The sequence below is a fragment of the Anolis carolinensis genome, chromosome 4 (assembly GCF_035594765.1).
Source record: "Anolis carolinensis isolate JA03-04 chromosome 4, rAnoCar3.1.pri, whole genome shotgun sequence".
NCBI classification, from domain to species: Eukaryota; Metazoa; Chordata; class Lepidosauria; order Squamata; family Dactyloidae; genus Anolis; species Anolis carolinensis.
The window spans coordinates 121001250-121028959 of record NC_085844.1 but is presented as its reverse complement, the minus strand read 5'-3'; the positions used below and the strand labels follow the sequence as shown (position 1 = coordinate 121028959).

General features: G+C 38.4%; 1 protein-coding gene across 1 annotated transcript in view; it reads right to left on the bottom strand.

The window, feature by feature from the left end:
* Positions 1–27710, bottom strand: part of bmp6 (bone morphogenetic protein 6) — a 119129-nt gene that overhangs the window by 4894 nt on the left and 86525 nt on the right. The window contains exons 2-5 of the mRNA XM_062977706.1: positions 21320–21512; positions 8215–8363; positions 6081–6278; positions 459–535 (exon numbers count right to left, since the gene is read on the bottom strand). Of these exons, the coding sequence (XP_062833776.1) occupies positions 459–535; positions 6081–6278; positions 8215–8363; positions 21320–21512 (617 nt within the window). The remainder of the gene's footprint in view (positions 1–458; positions 536–6080; positions 6279–8214; positions 8364–21319; positions 21513–27710) is intronic.

Genomic DNA, 27710 nt, shown 5'->3' with positions numbered 1-27710 from the left:
AAAAAGCTGTCAGATTAAAATACTAAGCCTCAGGGTTATTCTTACAAATATTGATAAAACAGCAAGATAAAGGTGTTATGTTAGTATATTGGATTGCAGCCAACATACTAAAGAACGAGGCCCCTTAGACCCATGATAACAGCAAGCTTAATTTGTTTTAAATTTTAATTAAACTTTTTTTTTACATTTTAATTGCATGTTTTTGTTGGATTTTATTGGTAGTGTCTTGAACTCTATCTTGAGGATAAAGGAAAGATACAAATAAAATCAAAGTGATACATCTTTGAGTAAAAAGCCATCAGTGGGAAGTCAACAAATGTTTTGGAGTCAGCCTTCTTTCTTGGTGGGGGGTAGTTTTGTAGCACGATTTAGAAATCAGTGTGGTAAGAAACAGTATATTTCAATATGCTGAGTATTACTGTATCAAGTATGTATACGGAGGTACAAATACTACATACCTGCCATCCCAAATCTTGAAAGCTGACATAAAGTTCATGCTTTCTGCAAGCTGTTTTTAGGTCACTGCTATTGTAATCTGTGAAGTATTTAGGGAAAAAAAGTTAGCATTTATTGCTACACAATGCTAATGTCACAATGTGCTCAGATCTAAAGCTGGGAGTACAGTATGTTTTCTGTATCTGTGGAACCCTTAGTATTTCCATGGATAATAAAATGAAAGTCTTCCGGTACAAGAATATCATGCTAGAAAATCCATAGATGAGCCACATTTTCTCCAATTTAACCAATAGGATTCACCTATGTGTTTCGTTCTATGATGGATTGAATGACAGTACTATAGTGGGAACCAGCCTATATGTGTTTAGTGTAGTCTTTCAGAATATAAGGGTTTCTGTGGACTTCCAAGAGGGAAATGAAGCCTTGACATTTCTGAATGTCCATTAAGATTGCCAGCTTTACCCACATAAATCCTATTTCTTCATTTTTTACTACTCCTTTCAGATGAACAATCTGTTGATATATTTCTTTTATCAATGTTTCTTTTGCACCTACTAAAGGAAGGATGGATCTAAAAGCCCAGTTTCTAAGTGTAGTAGGTTCGGTCTGTTGAAAAGATGGACAACAGTAAAGTTCTGTGTGTATGTGTGTTGTAGACATATATGTCTTCAAGCCATCTGTCAACTTACGGCAACTCCATGGATTTCACAGGGCTTTTCTAGGCAAGGAATACTAGGAAGTAGTTTTGCCATTTCCTTCCTCTGAAATGCAGCCTACCACAGCTGGTATTCACTGGTGGTCTTCTGGTCAAGTACTAACCAGGGCGGACCCCACTTAAATGCCAAGTAAGCCCCTACTTAAGTTCTGTACCTCTCCTGAAATGTATGATGTCTTGGGGGGGGGGGGGGGAACCACAGAATAGGGAAAGAGTACACACCTGCCATATGGAAAGTCACAGTTTCAATCAGGAATACTGCCAATTTTTGCATAGGTTCAGGCAGTAGCTGAATTTTTTTTAATCTAAGACATTTTGCTAGAGTATACAACACTGGGCAAGGTAGAGAACCCAGGCACATTAATGCTTGTTCTGTTGGGGTATCACAACAATCCATATTTGATCGATATTAATGCCCTGCAAATTGTTTTGGGTTATATATTTTATTTTATATTTTTTTTAAAAAACTGCCTCTGTTTAAATAATTTCAACATCCATGAAATCCCAGTGATCCTTTCTTGATTATTAATGGTAAGATTCACATTTCAAATACCAAGTTCAAATACCTAAAGGTAAGCTTTACTTTTAGTCTTGGAACATTCAAAACAGCTACGTCACTTCCCCCTCTTCTATTATCAACTATGCTTTAAAAAATGATATATATACCAGCGTAAAAGTACTCACTCTATACAGGGCTTAGCACCAGCCCTCACAATGGTAAATAGTTTCCTTGTAGTTAACTGCCATAAATTTCCCAACACAAGATGTCATCCAAGTCATAGTTCTATAAAATCTTACATAAGTATACACATTAAGCGAACATCTTCTATGCCAGTGCCTTGCATAGAATAAACAAAATAAATTGTACTGTCGTTTAATAGATTACAAAAATGCAGCTTAGATTTATGTGCACGATGCTGTATTAAATCCACTATCTATTACAACAAAATAATCATGTAATTGTCTTACAGTATGTTCCTACCATTTGCAGTTTTGCATCATATGGTCCATTGTAAATTGGCAATGGAAAATGTCTGGGGTGCCCTCTTCCCTTGGTGCCCTATGCACATAGTTATTGTGCTTAATAGTTAATACAGCCCTGCACTTCCACAAGGTTCCCATCAATGCATAAAAACAGCATGGGGCTTCCAGGCAGAACTTCTATCTCCCGTCTGCTAATAACCTGGAGGATGAAGACCCTGATTCATTCCAGTTGCTCTTGAGCACTGACAGAGGAAGGGCTGGATCCTTCTTCCATCCTCTTGTGCCCATTGGAGGAAGGCACAGAGAGCATTCTGGCAAAGACTTAGCTTTAGTGTATATCCTGGAGACATTCATGCAGAATCTTGCTCTCTCCAAACCAAGAGAGTGAAAACGTTACTCTTTTGAACTGCAATTCTCAGAATCCCCCAGTGACCATGCTGACTGGAGAAGATATAAGCCAAAAGAATAACTTCTCCAAGCTCTTCCCAAGACACTTATATAAGCAAAATAGGTTGCCTCATTTTCCTCCTGAGCTGACCCTGTAAACACTGACAACTAATATAAACACTACACTTGCTAAATGGGTGGCTTTATTAAATACTGATTACTGAACAGATAGAAATGGGAAGTTTTTGTCAGGAAGTACTTGTATAAAACTGTGAATCTTGAAAAAGAAAGAAAGAAAGAAAAGAAGGAATGATAAAACAAAACAGCAGCTTACTGGATAAGAAAAGGGCAATCTTAGAAAAGCAGTTAACATTTTCATAGAGCAAATGGTAACACAATTCAGCAAACACATATGTCAAAGGGAAGGTTTCAGCCCAAGTTGGCTACATGGACAAAGACCCCAGATACAATAAAACTGCATTTCATATTACATATCTTCATATTTCACAGCATGTGTCAGACTCCTACAGAGGATAACAACATACTGATGTTACTCCACTCTACAATGTCTACTAATATGTGTGGGTACTTTAGACAAAGCAGATGCCTCAGTTGATAGTATTTATACTTTAAAATGTCAATTGTTGCTAAAGATGCAATCCTATGCACACTCACCAGGAAAAGCAAAACAATCACTTGCATTTGAATTTCAAAATAAGTATGCATAGAATTGCATTAATTCAAAGTAGATTGATATACATAGGATTGTGCTGGCCAGAACATAGAATTTCAGTACAGACCTGGTTTGAAAAAGTCTACGTTATTGTTTCAAAGTGGCCTTTAGTCTTCATGAATTAGTGCATAATTCAGTAGGTTGGCCAATTGTAAAGTTACTGCACATCCTCCTTTTCCTGGACATGTCCCTCCCCCCCGCCCCCCTTTAGGGTGTTTTTAAAAATGACTGGGATTTTTTTTACAAGGTCCCACCACTTCTCAAATCCCAAACCAAACAGTTTCTGTAAATGTACAGGCAGTCCCTACGCTAACAAATGTGGTTTGATCTAAAGTTGAATTTGTTTGTAAGTCAGAACAGATACGTTTTAAAGTGTAGTCCAGCCAAAAATATCTTTTTTAGCTTTTGGATAGCACAGGAGAGGGTTAACACTCCTGTGGTGTTTGTTTTTCTGTCTGTGCCACTGTTTAGAAGATTTCACTTCATTTTCTGTCCCTGAAATAATTGGATTTAGAAAATGTGGCTTGTTGTGGAAACAAGGATTGGTGCAAAAGCTTCAGTGGAGACACCTTTTCCCTATGATAACTCTTTCAGGAGTGAATTTCTCTTCTGAGGGATAGATTTCTCTCACTTCCTGTTGTCTCACCCCTGTTCTTAACTATAAGTCATGTGTAAGTTGAATGATTGCAACTCAGGGGCTGCTTATAGTTATTGTTAATCTAAGGAACAAAGTGGAATACCATATAGCAGTGGTTCTCAGCCTGGGGGTCCCCAGACATTTTTGGCCTTGAACTCCCAGAAATCCTAACAGCCGGTAAACTGGCTCAGATTTCTGGAAGTTATAGGTCAAAAACATCTGGGGACCCCAGGTTGAGAACCGCTGCCATATAGAGAGCATACTATCACTAAAGATTCCCAACATTACAGCCTGTGAATTTAAGTCATCACACCATACCTTTGGGACTCATGGAGATAGGTAGGAAGAAGAAAGGGGGATGGTTGTGAATCTGGTCTGGTGAGTTAGGAGCTACTGTACAGCATGGAATGACTGTGGGCATCTTCCCTCTCCTCTGGAATACCCAGGTGTTTATCTCCTCTCTACTTTTTCCTTTCACTAGATCCATTGTCTACTATCTCTTTTGGTCCTCTTGGCAGTTTTCTCTATTGCAGTCCTAGCTCACAGCGTTGTTGTAAGAACTTGAAATGCTGGAGTGGAAGAAGAGTGGGCATGAGGAATCAACCTCCAATCCCAGGTTGTATTGGAATATTGCTGAGGGATCCTAATCAATTGTTGATATTATTAAACTTGATGTTGACTATCTTCAAGTTGGTTCCAATGTAGGAGATCCTACAGTGAATCTATCACAGTAGTTTCTGTGGCTGAGAATGTGTAACTCAAGCAAGATCATTTAGTGGATTTCTATGGTTGAACCCCGTTCACCAGAGCCATGCTCAAACCACTACATTATGCTTGCTCAATTAAGTTTTCTACATAATACATTATGAATCTTTTGAGTAGTACTAAGCCTGCATAATGGCATATTTAAAATGAGAATTGTCTTAGTCACCAGTATTTTGAAGCAGTCAGACAAAAAAAGGTTTCTTCATTTGTGCTGTTCAAAATATGGTAGCCCTAGCTAGTAACAAGGAAGGTACCAGATTAAAGAAGGCCATCTTAGGCTTCACCAGCTACAAAGAGATCAACAGCTCCTTTGTAAGATTGAAAAAATTATTACTACTTATAATGAAATGGAAGTGGTTGTTATATTACACGCTAATGAGGAAAGAGCTCCATCAGAGTGGCTCTCTACTCTTGCACATAAGCTCATCATTCCTGAAATCTCTTTATCTACAAAGCTTTTAAAAATGTAAGGCTTTTCACATTGTATCAGTCATTAACATGTGTCAAACTCTCTGTGCATGCCAGCAGAAAACTGCAGGGATAGCATTAAAAAAATGTCTTGCATCAAGATCTCACATCAGGGTTGCATATCATAAACATCAAAACATCATGTTTAGCCTGCAGTAGAGAAGGCTGAGAGGAGACATGATACCCATATACAAATACGTGAAGGGAAGTCATAGGGAGGAGGGAGCAAGCTTGTTTGCTGCTGCTCTGCAGACTAGGACACGGAACAGTGGCTTCAAACTACAGGAAAGGAGGTTCCACCTGAACATCAGGAAAAACTTCCTCACTGCGAGAGCTGTTCGGCAGTGGAACTCTCTCCCCCGGAGTGTGGTGGAGGCTCCTTCTTTGGAAGCTTTTAAGCAGAGGCTGGATGGCCATCTGTCGGGGGTGCTTTGAATGAGATTTTCCTGCTTCTTGCAGGGGGTTGGACTGGATGGCCTGTGAGGTCTCTTCCAACTCTACGATTCTATGATTCTATGAAATCATTGAAATCTGGAGTTCTGCTTTCATTGCACTATACAACCTTGTGTCAAATGACAACATTATACAATTGAATGTACAATTACATCAGTGTGTGCAATGGCACTGCATGCACAATCCCACAATCTTGATCTGACTGGAAATTGCACAGCAGACAAAAATCTAGCTGCTTCCATAAATAAACTTACACATAGGTAAGGCACCAGCAGGACTCTGATCGGGAAGTTCCTTGAGACATGCTATTTTACTATACTTTGGTGACAAGGGCAAGACAAAAAAACCCAAAATGTAATTCCAAGATAAATGAGGTAAGAATTAAAAATGACCTATACATGTAAAGTGTAAGGGATGTGATGAACCAAAAACAGTACGAGTATTTTATTTTAACATGGCACAACCAGCATTTAAGAGATTACCTGTGACACTGGATACCCTGGAAACGTCTTGAGGCTGAGTGGAGCGGTTTCGATTCTGTTCCCTGCGCCTGTTGGAGGCTGACCTAGCCGTTCGAACATGAACCTCACTCACTTTGAAAAAAGCCACCATGAAAGGCTGTTTGTCATAAGGGCCATCTCGACCTATTAGTCCTGCTTCTCTAGGGTTTATACTGAGACCTATAAATTAAACCAAAAAAGTGGTGTGTCATATAAAGAGCACAGTGTTTCTGAATAGGCCTTTTGAGGAATACAGCCACTCTTCTACATGTTAACAGTCTGCTGCCCCACTTAGTTTTTTCTTCTCACTCACCCATTCCCACCCCTTCTATCATGAATATAATCAAATATTATAATGAGTATGGAAATTTCAAAAGCTTTGCTTTATTGAAGTTCAAAAGGTCATGCATGCACAATTGCTGTAAGAACTGCTTTTGTAAATTGATGACAAATCAGCAGGAAAAGATTGAAAGTATAATGTGACATACTGTATTAGGCCCATATGCAGTCCATATTTTTACTGACAATGCTAATTGCTATCAAGTTGTCTTTCAAATTCAGAGCTTTGGCTCCTTTGAGTCAATCCTACTGTTTTCTACTTTACCAAGCGTTAATATCCCACATTTTCCCCAGGCCAGGGCTGAATTCAGCTTATAAAAATTTAACAGCTAAAGCCAAAAGAATTTACATAGCACAAACATCAAAATTAACCTATCAATAACATTAAAAGTATACCTATTAAAAACACAAAACAACCAATCAAGACAACACAACATATGAAATCCCCTTTCCCTTGTGCAGTTACAACACCACCACCAACTAGACCTGCTGAAATGAGAGAAGGGGATTGCCTATGAAAGGATAGCAATGAGAAGAGGTCCTCTAGTCATTCTAGGAAAGAAAATCCATGGTCTTGGAGCAGCCACTGAGAAGGTCCTCTTGCATGTTCCCACCAGATGTACCAGTAAGAATGGTGGGCCAGCGAGAAGGGTGTCCTCCAAAACATTTCAAGACATAAGTGGGCTCATATAGCAATGGGGGTGTGGGGGTGGGGTGAGGAGCCAAGTAGTGAAATCTTGCTCACACATTCCCTTGTCTCTTACTAAAATCGGCCTTTGGAAGTTACTGGTAATCGGAGTAGATTATATTGGGCTAGGTCAGTGCTTCTCAACCTGTGGGTTCCCAGGTGTTTTGGCCTACAACTTCCAGAAATCCCAACAAGTTTACCAGCTGTTAGGATATCTGGGAGTTGAAGGCCAAAACTTCTGGGGACCCACAGGTTGAGAACCACTGGTCTAGGTCATGGTGGGCAATTTTGGCTTTTCAAATGTTTGTGGACTGTAACACTCAAAGTCTCTTTAGGTATGTTAAAGCCAGTAAGTGTTATAGTGTCAAAGTATTTGAAGAGCTAATGTGGCCAGCCTCTGAGCTGGATGGAGCAATTATCTAACTCTAATTAAAGCAGCTCCATCTGTTTTGTGTCTATTAGGAGAAAATGTCTTGACTTCCAATTCAAGCAGAAGGATATTTTGCAAACTGCTATTTTTCCAAAAACATCTAAGGTTTTTTGTAAAAGAGAGCAGAAAACAGAGAAAAACTTTCAGCAACAAAGCAGAAGTTCATTTTTAAAGGTGAATTATTCTCTTTGTGGCATTTTTTTCAGCACTAGCAGTCTTAGGAGTTGAGTGAGGATTACACTGCTCATAAACATCTCAGAAGATGCTTTCACACCCCCCTATGTATGGTGGGTAGTTAACAAGTATTTTGGTGACAGAGAGAAAAAAACCACTTGCAGTAAATTCCTTGATAAAAAGAAAAGAATAAAAAAGGAAACCAACATTAAAGATTCCACAGGACTCTGCTTTTCCCTTTCCTCCCCTTGCCTTTTTTTTAAGCCAGGCATTCCCAGTATATTACAGCCTCAAACACTGAACAACCAGCAGACGGAGCAGCTTTGAATCTGTGTTTGGATTCAGAGCCCAGAGAGCATATCCCAGCTGTGCTTTTGGCTACATTAAGCAGAGCATCACATCACAGCTGAATGCTATAAACATAGCTTCCAATTAATGACTAGGTCATTGGCCAGATGTTTAAAGTATGTTGGCCTGTTACCTACCATCCCTGGTCACCACGCTCATCTGGAGTCCCAAGTTGTGCTGAGGGTTTATCACCCACATGTTACTGGTGGCAGTGATGTCAAACTCCAGCCAGCCTTCTTCTGAGGCCCACACTGCTCTGGTGTCCAGCATAAACAGATCTGAATCTCTGAAGAAGACAAACAAAAGGAGCAGCAGCTTAAGAGACTGGAGAGTACTGCACTATCATTCTGGTCCAAGTTTCCTGTTTGCTTTCATGGCTTCAGTACTTCCAGGAGGCAATTGCAAAAATACTTTTTGTTGCCTGTCACTATAATTTCACCATGAATTTAACTTCATATTTAACAAGGATGGAAGCTATTATCTATGGTTATATGTTGTATTTGCATTTCCTACTGGCTGTTAGAGTTGAAGTCCAAAACACCTGGATGTCTGAAGTTTGCCTATGCCTGATCTTCATGAGTAATTAACATTGCTCAGTCCTATGGAATCCTGGGATTTATATGTCAGTGGGGCAACAGCACTCTGGCAAAAAGGCTAAAGATCTTGTAAAACTACAAGTCCCATGATTCCATAGCATTCAGCCATGGCAGTTAAAATTGTGTCAACTAATTTGACAGTGTAGATACACTCTGGAAAGCACTAAGGGTTGCATTTTTGTTCTAAATGCACCAAATGACACATTCAGAAAAAAATATAACTTTTCTTTGCTCATTTGCTTAATACTGAAAATTGGGGAGATTAAATTAACATTTTAAATATTGATGGAACTGACTCACAGAAATCTTCACACAGCAACGTCAGTGTACACTTCAAACAACCTTTCAGTTCTGGCTATTTGCAGCTCAAAACTCCACCACTTAAGCCACAAGAGCAGCTGGTGTTTATTTACCAAATGACTGAATGTGCTGCCTTTTCAAGTCAGGTGCAGCTACACACTCCCTCAGCTGGGTTCCAAACAGCAAATAAAGTCCCCAGGGGACTCACAGTAAACTCAGATTTCTCAAGCATACTGACTGGAGTTCTGTCATCCAGATTCAGGTGACATACAAGATCTGTACAAAACTCTCAAAACAGCAAACACAATCCCTCAGAGACTCAGCTTGTTTGTTCACGTTGTAATCCCACCAGCTACAAGAATCGATTCAATCAACACATATATTGTTTTTTGATATATTTGACAATACACAATTCTTTCCATGTCTAATTTATACTCATTATGACCTTGCCTAAGCCTTCCTCATTAATTTCTTAAAGAAAAATCCCCATACTCTGATTGTGTAAACAACGGAAGTGGCATTTAAACAGATGAAGAATATTTCTCAAAGTTGGAATGTAGAAAAAGATGCTTGTTTACCATGCCCTCAATAGAGATGGGGAACAAATTCATTCGGTTCTCATTTTAATACAGACCTACTTAATTCACATTTTCTGACCTGTAACAAACCACAAACAAAAAGCAGATATTATTTATCTAAAGAAGAAAATATTTTTAAAATGGGCATACTAGAAGATATATTCCAAAATGCTTGATATGAAGGAAATCTGCTTGCAAAAATGCAAATATTAGACATAATTTTGTACCGAAACGTCACTATTAGAAGTAAACAAGAAAAATGCATGCAAATTTTGGTGGCAACTTCTACAAAGTCATAAACTGATGAATAAATAGAATACGTAGAATGAGGTTAGGGGTAATGTCTTCCAAAAAATGAATATGCTTGGGAAAATTATACAAAAATGTGAATTTTAAGAGAGATGTACATAAAACTTTATGTGATTATCGTGTTAACTTAAAAATCTGGAAAATGGCAAGTAAAAGAGATAAAAAATGACAGGTTTTGAATCCCTAGGCTTATAGGATCACTTTTGTAAACTTTGGCTAGAAAGAGCTCTACGTGTGGAAATAATCCCCAGTGGAATTCTTAAGCACAGTGAGCAAATGCATATCATGTCTAATACAAACACAGTAATTGGATGATTTGCCTATTCTGTTTTCTGTGGCTACAAGTCTACAAGAAGCTGCAATTTCATCCACTTTCTACCAATAGGGGTTATACTGCAGGGAGACAGTAAGTGGGTCGATCTCACAGTATTAAACCCGTACCAAAGAGAACTCTCAGTCCCAAGAGCAGTGGTTCTCAGCCTGTGGGTCCCCAGATGTTTTGGCCTTCAACTCCCAGAAATCCTAACAGCTGGTAAAATGGCTGGTATTCCTGGGAGTTGTAGGCCAAAACACCTGGACACCCACAGGTTGAGAACCACTGCCCCAGAGACTTGAAAATACAGTTTGCATGCTGCAGTGGTGGACACTGGACCTTATCGCATGGTGCCTATGGATCCAATCACATGATGCAAAGTCAATTTCGTAGGTAACTCATAGGCACTCGTACTGCTGCAAACAGGAAACAACTGACTTCACTTGTCCTTTATTTCTCCGTATGCATAAGAGGAATGTCTGACCCGTCTGCAGGTCATCTGCAGTTCATTCTCTGTGCCAGTGATGTGTCTTTTGGGGCAGTCTTTTCATGTTGCTTGATTCTTCTCTGCTGAAACAGCCAGCAGTATGCTAACAGTGGTAGTCAGATAAAGGTCTATTTAACATATATTTTTCCAGTATGTGTGAAAAGGTCCAAGATTTTACCCACTACTATTTCATGTACAAAAGACATCTGGGTTAGTGGATAGTTAGTTCTTAACATGAACTGATGGCAAAACAACTTTCCCCATAGAAACTGAAGTAAGCATGGGGATCAAAGCTGACAAAATGGCATATCAAACTCTATATTCCCACATCTTCTTATTGTGCCCGACATCTCCTCCTTGAGGCAGCTGTTGAACCCTTCAAAGTATGTGGGCCTTTTTCCAATAATCTCTCATCTTATAATGGTCCCCTGTATTGTTTCAGTATTGGGAAGGGAAATATATTAAGAAACAATAAAAAATATGGGAAGATGACAAGGGTAGAGAACAGACTATATATTCTGGAAATCTTTGGTTCAGTTTTTGGCAGCTCAATTTATTTTTTTGTGTTGTGCCTGTGATTGTAAGTCACTCAGAAATCTACTTGTACACTAGAAAAGAAGTAAATCATTGCTGTAAATCTATTACATGTATAGTACAACTTCTGTATGCACAGAAAATAAATGCCCAGTCAGAATGCAGTTACATGAAACCACACTATGATAGTGAATGTCATTAAATTATCTTACTTATGATGCCAGCATACTATGCAGTATGGAAGTTACCATAGAGATGCTTTTGAGACCTGGTGTTTCTTAGAAGTGTCCTCCAATGCAACTCTATGGTAACTTCTAAGAGAAGTACACCATAGAATCACCTGGAGGATCTAGTAAAACAATCTTCTCTTTGGGAGTAGGTAAGTAAAACCTTGCATATGGGTTCCACAGTTACAGGAGTCTTATAGTATAATAATAATATATAATAATAACTTTGTTTGTATACCCTGCTTCCATCTCCCTGTGGGGACTCGGGGTGGCTAACATGGGGGTGGCCCAAAATTCCACAATAAACAAAATTAAAAATACATTCACAATAAAACATCATTAACATTTAAACATTACACAGATCAAACCAACAAATTAACAGCAATATAATAGTGAATAAAACTGCCACTCCTATAAAAATATCCACCCTCCTACAAAAATGTTCCCCACCCCCAACAAATTTCCTCACACCAAGTTTATAAATAAAATTAAGGTGTGGAATAGTCATCTCTTGAACCTAAAGATTGAGTAGATAATTGAAATGAGTCTCCTCATTCCTAGTGTAGCATTTTAACCACTACTCCACAGTGGCTTTAATTAAAAATTCTTGGAGAGAAGCCTGCAACCAAGTAGGCTACACCGCACTACACAGATACAGTTTTTACCCCAGTACAAGACTGTTTTGTGTGTACATCTGTACACATACAATTTTTACTCTTCAATTAACCTCTGTGAGAGGAAATAAAGTCAGTAAACAAATGATCTAGAAAGAAGTGCCCAATTTACCTAAGTAATACAGATGGTCTACAGAGAAATAATTTATTTCTAGAATTTCTGCCCCACATTTCTTGCCCGCAAGCATCTCAAGAAAGGAATATTAGCTTTAGCTTTTCAAAGAAGACTGTTCATTTACTACTTTATAAATACCAACTCTATCTACTATTCCTAACCAATACATCCTAGCCATATATTTAGAACATTTTCAAGAGAAGTACTTCACAACTGATTACAACATTTCCTGTGTAATCAAACTTTTTTTCACTAAAAACTCTGTCCACATTTCAAGAGAAACAGCCTAATCTTTATAATTAATTCCAACTACTTATCTCAGTATTGATTGTGCTATAAAGATTTATGTAATTAGTCAGCTTCTGGTTTTGCTACTATATTTGGCAGAAGTGTCAAACTAAAATACCCCCCCCCCCCTTCCTAAGCATACATCATAGAGTGGAACACTGCCACAGCAAAACATCACATCTATTTTTTAAGTGTGTGTGTTCTTTCGTACTCTCATGTGTTGTTGTTGCATTCCAACTGGAAAAATATATTACTTTTAATGCAGTGATCATAAACAGAACACTTTCTTTCATACCATCAATTTTTAAACATTGATCCACATACTTTAATTATGGTTCTCAGGGACCAATGTTTTTGGCCTGTCTTCAAAGTGCCTAACTGGACTGTTACGTATCAACCGTCATTTACTGAGCCATTAATTATCCTAACTCCCTAAAAACTTTCCTCCTGCTGATTTTTTCTTTGTTTTGTTTACTATTCTTCAATGACATGTTGACATAACTGTCTAGACTCTACATAGTGGTAATCTCTGGAACCAAAAGTTGCAAGAGTGTTTATGCACACCTACACTACTATTTCATATATAATTGCAAGCCATATATATTAATATTCTGCTTGATGTGTGCAAAACCTTTAACCTGCTAGATTTTGTTGCTCTTCTCCAACCTACTTCGCTGACATTTTCCCCCATTCCAATATGTTATTTAAAACAAATGCATGTCAAAACCTTCTTCTCTGAAAAATCTTTATTTATTTAAATTCATATTTTGATTTGCAATTTGCAAGATGGCTTACAGATATGTCCAATAACACATGTTTTGGGTCCCATGTGGAAGAAAAATGGGACATTAATTGAATAAATAACAGCTGACTACCACTCAGTGCAGACTTCATAACATAGGCATCAATTGACCAAGAGCAGAAGTAAGACCCACCCTAAAATAGCGAATATACAAGAGTGTCGCATTTACTCTTTCACTCCTAATTAGAGTCTATGTTCTCATTTAAATAGCCCAGTCAAGATGACGGTATTGCTGGGTCGGATTGGCAGGAACGAACAAAGGTGCCTTATAAAAAGTTCAACAAGTTAGGCACTGGTACAGCTAGCCCAATGTCATCAATATCCCTGCCAGTCTTAAGAATTATAGTGAGAGGAGTTAGAGCAGTGGTTTTCAACCTGGGGTCCCCAGATGTTTTTGGCCTTCAACTCATAGAAATTCTAACATCTGGTAAACTGGCTGGGATTTCTGGGAATTGTAGGCCAAAAACATCTGGGGACCCCAAGGTTGAAAACCACTGAGTTAGAGAGAGGCAAGGATTCCCTCCACCTGCTTCCAGTAACTCTGGAAACCCTGTTTTCTCCAGGGTTTCCAACCCTACCTGAAGATGCCAGGGACTGAATTAGGGACTTTGTATGTGCAAAATATGGCAGGTCACCAGTGAGCTGCAGCTCTTCTCAAAAAGAAGGATAAGGAAAAACAATTATGTGTCCCAGTGATAGTAAGTGATCATTAGAAGAACGAAAGGATGACTTGACATTTTTGTTGACAGAAGTTTCTATATGTTTTTAAAAGTTATTTGCAAGAGAATATTCTGTGCATTTTTGTTGTTGTTTTTAAAACACGAGAATGAGCAAAGTAGGATCCCGCTAATTTTTGAAACCAAGAATTTCCCCAGCACCATGCCCTATTGGGGCAAAAAAGGGAGTAAATGACCTCTCCAAGAGGCCTCCAGAAACATTTATTGAACATTTAAATCAGCCCCCCTGCACACAAGCAGGTAAACAGAGACACAGACAATATTAAAAATAAAAGTAGCCATATGTCACCAGAGGCTGTTCCTGGCTCCCAAGTTTTGGAAACTTCCACGTGTGGGACAATTCTGAACTGGCAACACTAAACTTACTACAAAACTAGATGGATGCTTTGAGGGTTTTAGGGGGGAAATCACCTATGAGAGCAGGCAAATAGTAGTCTGAGGAGTCTGAAGGGATCAATTGGTCAAATTAACAGTATTGAGGTCTGCATGTGAACTAAAATTGAAAAATAATTTTTCAAACAACTAATCAATATTAATTATTACCCCCAAAACCATAACTGGCTAACATTAGTGTTAAAATGAAACAAAACTGGTTGCAATTGTGCAATTTCTACCACGAAAAATTACTTACAGGAAATATTGTTACTTGTTAACATGTTACTTCCAAGCTCTGAGTCAGATATATAATAGCATTTCTTTTTCTCTCACCACTCAGCTATTCCCTGTTGCTCTCTCTTTCCTGCACATATTTCCATCCATATTTTGCATTTGCAAATATGGAACTGTAACCTTACAAAAATTCAATTCATAGGGATACAGATATGTTTCCTGGTATGTCTATACTTAAGTATGAATACATCAAAACAACTTGGTGTTGATTTAATTTTGCCACCACAAGTTGGAACGAGAAGCAATCTTGTGCATGATACAAAATGTGTCTGAGTCACAGCTCATCAAATCATAAAAAATAAATGTTAATTTACTGAATATGCTCAACAGGTGACCTGCACTTACACTGGTGTATTCACAAGAACAGCAACCAAGCTGAAACACATATTTAATCACTCAATCGATTAGTGTTCATCATCCTTAGGTAACAAGTGTCGGTTCTCTGCTACTACATAATTACACCATGTATATTAAATCAGTGAATAAATAGTAGTGCAGAACGTTATGGTTCAACTCAGATGTTCCACTTGAAAGAAGTGTAAATGTCACCATCATTTTCTTTTGCTAGGTTACTGACTTTACAAACAGAGAAAAACTGTATTATTTTGTCCAAAGGGATATGAAGGTTGGTCAGAAACTTGACCTACCTTACATGAATATTATTAATCTTTCCATTATGTTTTACTAACAACTTCAGTGATTTTTGTAGTGATAAAATGTGGTGTACAATGACAATATGATTTACAGTCAGTATCACAGCTTCCCCAGAAGAGAAACAGAAAATAAAAAAGCAAATTTCAACTATTCATTAAGTGGTTTTTGTAACTTTTGTTATAAAAACAGAAAAAGCAGGCCCCAATCACATTAGATTGGAAAACACAACATTTATCAGTTCCACAAGTATGATTTTGTACTGCCTTAAGCAGCACATTCCTTTATTTATGGCATTTGCTATATTAAGATATACACTGTTCCCTCGCTTATCGCGGGTGTTTCGTTCTAGGATCACCCACGATAAGTGAAAATCTGTGAATTAGGGACTCTATATGTTAACCCTCCCTCCCTCTTTTAATGTACAGTACTGTATTCCTGAAGACGTGGTATTCAGGCTGCAGAGTGCTTTGTACATGGACTTGGAAGTGGGGCCCGCGCACGCGGAGCGTTGATGGCAGTGGGGCGCACATGCGCAGAGCATTAGCGGCAGTGAGAAGTGTGTGTGCATGCAGAGTTCACAACAGCAGCAGGATGCGTGCAGAGCGTTAGCAGCGGTGGCAAGGACAGCGCCATGTGTGGTGACGCCATCCAGAATGGGGCCTTTAGGGATCCAGCCAGGGCGGGGGAGGAAAGAGGCCTGCCGCTTGGCTGGTGCGGGTCCTCTGAGCCAGGCCCTCCTTTGTGGAGGGTTTTGAGGCGATGAGGTGCAGGCCGGGCCTACTAGCGCTGCCTGCGGGCAGCTCAGGCCAGGCCAGGCCGCATGCCTCAGCCAGGGCCCTTTTGTGCATGCAAGGGAGGGAGGGCTGTATGGACTTGTCCCAGAAGCATCTGAGAAAACCTGCGAAACAGTGAGTCTGCGAAAAGCGAACCACAAAGTAGCGGGGGAACACTGTACTTCTGGTATGGCTATGAATGATGCTACATTCAAAAACTCAATTTTGATATGCATTAGACATGTGTATTTGGGGGAAACCTTATTCTGTTTCATGTCCCACCTTTCATTTGGGCCCCAATCCATTTTTTGTAAACCTCCTGAAATGGTAAAGATTTCTTTTGGTTCTTTTGTTTTGGGGCCCAAAAAAATTGGACCATTAAGGGGGGGTCCCACCCACTGGCTCCCCTTCCCAGTGTGCATTCTTCTTACCTGGCACGTGTTTTTCTACTCTACAGCAAGAAGTGCTCAGCTGCCACACACTCCCCACCACCACACTCTCCGAGAGTAGTTTGTAGTGGGGTGTGCAGGCAGACCAGAGTGCACCTGCATTTGAGCTTCGAGACTGCCTGTCTGCATGCCCCAGAGCATACACACTCTCTTTCCAAGGCAAGGAGGCAAGTTCGGATGCCCATGAAAGCAGGCTTTCATGTTGAGCAGATTTTTGTGTGGAGAGGGGGCTTCCCATTTCATGCTTCTGAAGAAATGGAAGACACGAAAAAACAGTAGGAACAAATTTCATACACATGTCTAATATGCAATCAACTTACATAACTGCAGTACCACATTTTCCTCCCCAATTTTGCCACATGCATGTCCTTACGAGGCTATTATAACAATGTCAACCTTTGGATGATAAAGTCCAAGGCTTATTGTTTTCAGCCCCGCTAGACCAAAACAATAAAGACTTTCCATCTACAGAAGTAATATACTCCAGATTCTCTCTCTCTCTCACACACACACATTATTTTTTTCTTTAGTGAAATAAAATAGACAGATTGTGCAGAAAAGGTAGGGACTGTTCAGCACAAAATGTGGCTGTCTACTCAGTTTTCTTGGTGACTACCAGAAGGAAGGTTCATAACTGCACTTCAATGGTAGATTTTGGAAGGAAATCAGCTCTGATTCAGATGGGAGGGCCAGTGGTAACAAGTAAACCCCAAAGGAAGATTTTAAAAGCACTCTCTCTCTCACACACACACACAGAACAAGTATCTACACACTTCTCTCATTTCACTCTTTAAAGGATTAATTAATAATCTCAACACAATTCTTAGAAAAGGGCATGATGTAGCTTCATTTATGGGTCTCTTGTGGCTGCAATGTGTAAAGTCTTCCACTGATGTGGCTACCCCATTGTTGATGAACAAAATCCTTAAAGTGAAGGAGGCTTTAGAGCTGCCATAAAGTATGACACAGAGCGATCTGATAGATTTCTGGATGATTCAGCTTCAGGCTGCATACTCAAAGTCATATTTCTGAATGCCTCCGAACTTGGAAGCTCCTGGTGTGCAAACTCACACATCAGCAAATGGGACATGCTAAACATAGTCTCCAATTATCTACTTTTCTACAACAGGGCACTGCTTGTATAGGAGCCTATATTCAACAAATATGATATTCACTAAACCCACATATATAAATAACTTACAGCAGAACAATCTTAGTTCCTGTAGACTCATAATTATTTTATCTAAGGTTTAGGAACATGATAGCTTTATTCAAATTACTCATCTCAAAGTAAATGATGACAAGATGGTATTTTAACCAAAAGACAGCTGTTCGCTTTTAGCTTGTATGGAACAGTTGATTGATTTTGGTGTCTTGACTATTTTGCTAGCTTGCCTTTTTTTAAAAGAAAAGTTTGTACTTCTCTGCTATGGAGCCTTAAAAGTCTGATCCCAATAGGAAAAGAAAACAGTATGTTCCAAATGAATCATCTGCACAAAAGAAGCAAAAAATCAAGAAAAATGTGTCAGCCACTACTTTTGCAGGTTTTCATTTTAAATTGAATGAGGAACAATAAATTATGTTTTTTCAAAGCAAATTCAGCTCTTAATTGTTCAGGTTATCTACAGACAAAGAAAGATAAAAAGAAGTATCATGCTTGTGGGCTCATGTTAGTGTTTATGTTATGACTTTTTGGATACAATGGTTAGAGTATTCCTGAAAACCAGGTAGGATTCTGGCACCATTAAAATGAATAGCAGATCTTCAATTGGCATCAGAATAACTTGAATTTTTTCCCCATAGGGTTGAGAAGGATATAAATTGTTGAGCTTGAGCTAACTAAGGTCCCTTCTACACTGCCATATAATCCAGATTATCAAAGCAGATAATCCACATTATTTGCTTTGAACTGTATTATATGAATCTATACTGCCAGATAATCAAATTCAAAGCAGATAATCTGGATTTTATATGGCAGTGTAGAAGGAGCCTAAGCACACATGTGAGATTTCACAACCTGAGGTCATTAATTTGATCACAAAATTATTTTATTTATGCCTCACTACTGCAATTTGCAATAACACAATAATCTTGAGTGTTTTTCTTGCTATGCTAACATCTGTATAATTCCAGAAAATTAAGAAAAACAAACAAAAAGTGTTGTAATGATGCTTGGAATATCTACACACAGGGGGCTGCATTTGACACATCTTGTGCAAGTATCAGATGACAGAATCTGGGCTTTTATTCCTTTTTAGTTTGCCAAAAATTAGAAAGGAGTCCATAGAAGCAGGCATCAAATTAGTCACTAATCAGAGCCAGTTTGAAGAACACAAATTAAAATATAGTCCAGATACAAAGAATATACCAGAAACACTTTGTAGACTGTTACCTCCCTCCCTCCCTCCCTCCCCCCCCTCTCTCTCTCTCTCTCTTTCTTTCTCACATGTGAGTTCCCTCCACAAAAAAACCCCTTTGAATACACAGAATTAGACATTATCACAACACACTAGACATGAACCAACTCTGTACTCCTCTGCCTACTTACAAAAGCACATTCATAGCAATCACAGCACTCAATGCCACATACTCCCACTGTGGTGCTGGATGCCTTCAAATCATTTTTTATTTATGGCAACCCTAAGAAAAACCTATCAAAGGGTGTTTCCAGATAGCGTCAAAATGTGAGACAAATAAGTGGGGCAAAAAACAAACAAACATGGGACCTGACAGCAAGTCCGAACACAGACCTGTCAGTCCCGGTAAATGGTCCCCCACTGTCCTGACACTTTTCTTTATAGCAGATTTTAGAAATCTGCAAGATAAACAGGGGACATCCAGCGGAAGTTTGATTTTTTTTTTTTTAAAAAAAATGATGCTCCGATATGCGCTGAAACTCATAATGTGCTCATGCGGATATCTAAATGCATACACTAACAGATTTCTTATCATCTCTTCTCATCCTCCTGTAAATTCAAGCTCTGTTTAATTTCATAAACATCAAAACAGAGGAATGGTTCCAAAGAGTTCTCATAGGAAATGCTTTCCAATTGTGCTTCCATTTAGCCACCTGTTTGTTCATGGCTCCATTTGTTTATAGCCCAGATCAGATGTTTCAGGATTTTAAAATGGGTACATGCGCCGAAGCAGTCCACACCAGCATATAGGAATGAAGTGAGGTGTTTTTCTTGACTACAGGGATATACAATCATGTGATTATGCACATTTTTTGGCCAACATCAGGTTTTAAGCGCATCTTTTTAACATGTGTTGTTTAGCTGTGAATCTGAATCAGCACGCATTTTTGTGAAATGTCATTTAACAGCCACCACCCCCTTTATTCCGGTTTCTTCCATGTTTTAGGCCATGTGTAGAAGGACTCTAAGAGTATGTGAGTGGCCCAAAATCATCCAATGGGTTTCCACAAACCCACAGAACATATTCATTTTCAAGTTCCCTGCTTCAGCCACTTCAGAATATATCCATGCCATTCATTTCCCCATTATATAGAAATCTTTGCCATTAATTTGTCTTCTCATCTGCAAGCACTCATGCTTTTTGCCATATTTATCTATCCAAAAACAATGCAATTAATATAGCATGCTACCTTCTTACAATAAATCTAATTATTTTCTTTTCCTTTCTTTTCTATATTATTTATATAAAAATTAAAGAACATTTGCTTGAAATATTCAAAAGTTTGAGTCTCAACTAAACAAGGCTCTTATAATATTGTTCATATACTTTTAATTTTTGCTCGTGTTTGTTTACCATATGCAAGTGAGGTTAAAACTTTACTATTAAGAGTAAAGAAAAGGATGCATATATTACATGTTAGTCTCAGGCACTAGATACCGTTGCCTCGAATCATAGCATCATAGAGCTGGAAGTAATCAAAACAGTTTCAACCCCATGCCATACAGAAGCATTCACTAAACACACTCCCAACAGATGACCATCTGATAACTATATTTATCAGGTTCATCTCAGTAATAGTCCCTTGATTTTTAAATAGCATTCAGAAGTAACTTCTTGATAGCAGATACCCAAATCCAAACTGACATACAAGTCATACAATATGATAATAAAACATTCCCATGAAACAAAATGACAAAGTAGAGAAAGAAAACTGAATGCTGTCTTTTGACATATGGTAGAGTTTAATAGTGGCATTGTAAAAACTGAGAAGATTAACCTGTGGAATATTTGACTTCTAATCAAGTATACATAAAGCACTCTTTTTTAAAAGGTATCATACTAAAACTCTCTCAAGCAACACATTGGACACAAATGAGTTACTTTGAGTCAAACCCAACTAATAATTCAAAGAAAGAAAAAGGAGCATCTGCTATGAAGTAGCCTCTGATGATTTATCAAAATCCTAGGTGGAAGACATCTTTTATGAAGTAACTTCTATTTTGGAATGACTTCTGGAAACTATTGGATTTTGGATTTTAGATGGTATGGGATTGGAATTTTAGATGGTTGTTGGTGTCTTCATTACCTTGACTGACAGCTGTGAACATCCAAGAAAGCATGTTAAAAAGTTTGATAGTGGAACCCAATATGTGTATTCTAAGTAGTAAGGCCTATTTAATTCAATAAGGCATGTAGACATGTTGTACTGAAAATACACAGAAAAAGATTTCTAATGCCATGTTACCCGAATTATACAAGGTTATCACCTTAACTGCTTCACGTTTGTTTTTTGTTATTTTATCAGTGAGGGACACAAACCTGTTCTGATGTTCTTGCAATACTTGATAGATGGTAATTAGAAAAGTTTGGTTTTTAAATCCTCCAAAGACACAGTCCTTGTAGATTCGGAACTCAGCAGCAGTAACAGTCTCCCCCTCTGGAATCTGAGACAAATTAAACTTGAATTCCTTGTGGTGTCGATGAAAAGGTGTGAACTCCTTGTCATATTCAACTGAAAAGAGAAGAGGAGCTTCAGTTTAACTACAGTTATCCACAATTCCCATCCTGTATTTCTAGAGAATATTGCAATTTTCAATTATTTAAAATTAAAAAGCAAAAAAGTATGTACAGGACTGGGGAGAAACCGTTTTTAAAAACCTAAACACAATTAGTGGTTTCTTTAATTTTCCAAAGGCCACATAACTACCCAAAGTCTTCCCTAAATCCAAATAAGATAGGATGGAAATCTACCTTTGTGTTTGAAGAACAAGATTATTTTTTAATTTTAAACATTATGGAATTATGAGGTTGTGAGCTTTTGAAAAGCAACTTCTCAACTCCTGGAAGTTTCCAAGAGAGGCAATTCAGCTACCATCATGCCAGGAAAATTGCAGTCTGGGACTCTGCAGACAGCTGTGGGAGCCTTACCCATACTGCCTGGATGCATTACTTTCAAACTATGAGAAGATGCAGACTAGACCTATGCCTGTTTGTGTATCTGAGATGGAGCTACTTATGTCATGGTTTGCAAAGGCACTGTGCTGTGTGTGTTAACTGGAAAATGAAGTGCATGAAACCGATTGGCTGAGCCTGCAAAGATCTAGGGATTGATTTGGTACTGTTTCAGTTCTGCTGCTGCAGAACCAATTTGGACAAGTTTTTCAATGCTGAGTACTGCTGGGTGAAGAGAGCAGTGTACTCATAGAGAGGACTGTTTCCTGCTGAGAAAAGAGGGACAAGAACCAGGACTGTATTCTTCTCTGAAGCAGATTTGTGGATTGAGAAAAACTATTTATGACTGTGAACTTCTATAAATGCCAAACTAATACATACCCTCAAGTACAACGATATGCACTGATAAATGGTCAATAAACAGGTATAAAATATAAAGTTATATTTAATGAAATACAATAAGTACAAAATTTACAATTGTAATGTTGATGCTCTGTACATCAAAATGAATATATAACCAAACAATGCTTGCTCTATACATAAATTTGCCGCTTGTGAAATCAATCAGTTGAGCCGAAGAGCATGTAGAATACACAACCGGTTTCGACTCTTAGTTTTCCTCAGGTGAATTTATCTGAGAAAATTATAATGAATTAACAGGAGCATGTAACATATCCCCACAAATACAGTTATAAATCTGATATAAGTACTCACAATTGTACATTCACATGAACATACCCTTTACATTCCTCTCTCAAGTTTGTGTTCTTATATCTTTTTTCTCTGATGGGTAAATGATCAGAGGAACCATGGTAAATACTACTGTTTTTGATCTCTTGGAATCAGTAAAGTTCCTGTATTTTTATTCCGCAAACCTGAGTGGCATGTTATTGTTTTGCGGATGACTCTGGATCGCGGGCACACATAAGAGCTTCCATTTATCATCATCACTCCGTAACACTTTACGCATATCAGAATAAAATATAACTTCCATATGCCCTGACATTTCATATAACATTAACTAGAAAACTGGCATGTCACCCAAAAACAACAAGTAAGACATTGAACTGTCTTTCATGAAATGCTAAATGATGGTTTATAGCAAGCTGGAATAAGTCTAATGAAAGAACAGGGTTTGTGAGTTCTTCTTCTCTTCATCTTCCCTGAAATGGCCAGGAAGAGGGCTTTAGCGGAGTTCAGTTTCATTTTGAATGAATGCTGATTCACTCTTCAATCCAAACTGGGTTTCTATAATAATTACAATAAACATGGCCCATTCTCTTAAAAAGCCAACTACAAATCAGAAGTTGAAAAGCTAGTTAATTAATATAACTCGTTTATTTTAAACTAGGAGCCCCTGGTGGCACAGTGGATTAAACTGCTGAGCTGCTGAACTTGCTGACCAAAAGATCAGGAGTTCAAATCCGGGGAGCGGGGTGAGCTCTCATTGTTTGCCCCAGCTTCTGTCAACCTAGCAGTTCAAAAACATGCAAATGTGAATAGATCAATAGATACCGCTTCGGTGGGAAGGTAACGACATTCCATGCAGTCATGTGGGCCACATGACATTGGAGGTGTCTGGACAATGCTGGCTCTTCGGCTTAGAAATGGAGATGAGCATCAACCTTCAGAGTTGGACAGGTCTACACTTGATGTCAGGGAAAAACCTTACCTTTTTACCTTATTTTAAACTAACATGTACAGTGTTCCCTCACTTATCACGGGGTTAGGTGCCAGGACCACCCGCAATAAGTGAAAATCTGAAAAGTAAGGACACTATATTTATTTTAATATTTATACATTATTTTAGTAGTTATACACTATTTTAAGTCTTTATCAACCAATCGCGTGTTGATAAATCGCCTCTTTCTCCTCCCGTTGCTGCTTTGGCTCCTTTTCTCTCCCTTTGGCTTTTCCTTTCTCCCTTTCTTAGGCTGTAAATTGTTATTTTTTATTATTTATAATAGTCTTTTAGAGTTTATTGAAAAACAGCGAATCCCCGAAAAGTGAACCGCGGAATAGTGAGGGAACACTGTATAGTTTAATTCTAAGCCAGAATTCAGGAAAGATTAACCTAAACCTTTTCAAAGTATTCCTCCTAAAGTAAGAAATCTATACAGACCCAGGTCTTATTCAGATTAAAGCACTATTTATTCCAATGTAACTGTCATAGGTCTGTCCTATTTATGGATTTAAAGTATTTAGAATTCTCAAACAGAGAAATCTAATACCTCACCAGACTATAAACCACAGAACTCCATGAGATGGAACCATGGCAGCTAAAGTGGAATAATAGCACTCTAATTATGTAGAGTGAATGGGTGGCAGATGAGAATAAGACCTAATGTTTAACTCATTTAAACCAAGTCATTTAGACCTAATCCATGATTCAGCATTGCAAGCAAATGAGGCATGATTCCTCTCTAGAACCCAATGAAAACTTTACCACCTCCTTCACCAAAAGAATTTTATTTTATGTAGACATCAATAAACCTTTAGTAATATATAGATGAATTTATAATACTCCAAAATCGAGAGGCATACCAAGGCAGAGAACTTAAACATATAATACACATGAATATCTTTCTCTTAGGCCCCTTCCACACTGCCATATAATTCAGATTATCAAATCAAATAATTCTCATAATATGCTTTGAACTTGATTATATGAGTCTACACTACCATATAATCCAGTTCAAATCAGATAATCTGGATTTTGTATGGCAGTTATTTTGTTTAAGTACTTCTGGTGCAACCCACTCACACTGTTTAAATCTACAGCAAATCTACACATGCTATTCCTAAAACAAGACTGTGAGACAACTATCAGCGATTTTGTAAGAGCAAATACCTGTTATTGCGGCACTGCATTGCAATCACTTGTCAGCATAGTTTTCATGTTTCATTCTTATCATACCAGACAATTATCTTCCTCAGCTTGGCTACCACATGACTGCTATCACTTTAACCAATCAGATGAATTCAGATATCTCCTTTCTGGGTTTGCTTACATTTCCCTGAACATACAATTGCATATTTCATTTTTCTGTTGCAAGCTACTTCCTAATGGAAAATGTATTTCAACAATCAGAAATTAATACTACAGCCCTATTAAAGTAAATTTGCATACAATATGTTTAGTGCAATCTAAATGTTTCATTTTATCAAGATTTCTTATTTCAAGATTTGGGTTCTCAAATAATTTTTCGCATGAATAGTCTTGTATTCTTCTCATATTGCACTGCAAGAAATGACTTTTTTCATTGAGACCATGTACACAAAAATGAAAAGCAGAAGACAGTAATTTTCATAGTACTTCCAATCTTCTCCCACTCCGCCCAACATTTTCTTGCACTTACACAATGCAATTTGGTTCAGACGGTTCTAAGCACCAACTTTTGGAAACCAATATTAATGTATAATCCAACGCATCTGTGTGCACCTCTTGATTTAAAAAAAGCTAACAGGAAGAAAATGAGACAACCAATCCCATATGCTTGGCTAAAGTTATAATAATGTGGAAGATGCCAGCAATCAGCTACTGCTTCAGTTAATGAATCTGACAAATTATTATGCATTGCTTAACTATGTATGGGGTTCAAAGTATTAATCTATGAGTCACAGCAAGAATCTTTTTTTATTAAACAGACACTAATCTGGTACTCTTTTTAAAAAAAACATTATCTTGTGAAAACATTAGCACAGGGGCTCCCTTCTTCAATGAGACACTTCTTGGTCTATTTGTTAAGCTTGCAAGATGAGGGTGCCACTGTCTGCAGTTGAACTCTGAGGAGTCAAAAGGGCCCTGACTTTTTTCTGGATCACATCATACTAAACTGCTATCCATACAGTTGTGGCCTGTTAAACCAGTTGAGCATCTGCCTTTCATCTTTCTTCTCCATTTTGGTTTGTTCCCTGCTGTGTGGATACAGTGAATCATTATCCACTTTCATCCAATTTAGACAAGCATATCACTATATAAAACAAAAATGCTGTAGAATTAGTAAAATAAATCCCATTGCATTGCTGTATTTTCTAGTGGTACTGCAATCAAGAGTTCCCTCTTGATTTCTGGGGAAACAAAAAGGATGGCTTTCAAATTATAAACATACCTTGTAGAATAATCTTCAAGTCCATCTCAAGGCATTTCACCGACTAAACCAGGGCCCATCCAGGCAGGGCCCAAAATGTGTGAACTTGTGCGCTTTTAGCGGAGATTTCCAAACGATGCCTCTGGTAAAATCAAATTAATTTGAGACAAAAGTAGGGTTGTCCCAAAATAATACCTGGTAAAACCCGGATCTTTGATCAGATCCGGGTCTTTCCATGTATGGGCCCAGTGTGGATTGGGCCCCGGGACTGCTTCACGCGATCCCTGGGCTCAATCTACACAACTCTCTTGGGTTTTTCGAGCTCAATGAACCCAGAAAACCTAGAGGGCACCAGCCTCCCCCCCCCCCCCCCCAACCTCCAAAGAAGCCCATAAAATTAAAAGAATTTACCTGACTGCCATTAAAGTACTTCTGGAGTCTTCCTGGTGCATAGAAATGATGTTCCAGGAGATGAGAGGGTGTGTGTGAGGAAGAAAATCACAACACCACTCCCCCCCCCCCCCCCCCGGTTTCCTGGTGCATCATTTCTACGCGGCAGAAGGACTTCAGAAGTACTTTAATGGTGATAGGGTAAGTTATTATATTTTTACGTGCTTCTTAGGGGGGAAGTGTCTGGGTGCGCTCCCGACAGGTACCAGGAGGACATCTAGACCACCCCTCCAGGAAAGCATGGGTTTTTGGGGGAGGTGTGAGGACTTAAATGAGTGCCTAAGCGGGTTTCTTAAACCCGCTTCGGCGCGTGTTTAAGTGCTGACTGGAAGCTGCTCCAGAGCTACAATTAGTGCTTTCCTCATCCTGCCATCAATGTACACAAGACTAGCAATATCACAACAAAACATAAACAATTAAGGATTTGTTATCCTCTCATGATACCCATAGCTAACTGTACTGCATGCCTTACACTGTATGCCTTAAGGTGAATAGATTACATTTCAAGGAGAAGAGTCATAGGATGTTCTCCACATGTAATGGTATTTTACCTGGAGAGATAAACATGAACCACATGAATTGCCATCTGTCCAATCTTACAGTCAGAATAGTTCCTGCCCTGATACAGATTCACCACTTCAGTGATAGTCCTATATTAGAGTACAATCACTTTCATTAAAAACAGTCAGCAGGTGTTTAGAGTGTTATCACATTATGATAAAAGTATGATAGGTCTGAAGGAAATGTCAAACACACTAGTAACTGTTTTCAAGAACAGAACTATTCCTTCTTTTTGCTGGAACTGAGCCGATTTCTGTTTAAGGTAATTCCATTGACAGTGTGGAATTGATGATGCCACTGTGATGTGGCCTAGCTGCATATGAATGAGGATTTGTGGGAGGAGTGTTACTCATTGCAAACTAACTTTTGTAATGAATCATAGTGGGGATTGAGTTATTGTTGCACTACACTTTAGATAATCCCTGGTCACTGACCATTCAGACTCTGTCTGAAAGGAACTGTTTTTGTTGTTTTTTTACCCCCATGATGAATAGCATATACTGTATCTAACTGACTCCACAACAATTTAAAATTAAACAGACTGGATAAAGAAATATTTGGGGCCCTATCCCGTAGGACATGGCAGACATAAATAGATATAAAACTGAATAAACTACAATTTCACATACTCCCTTATCTCTCCTTCTCCTGGAACC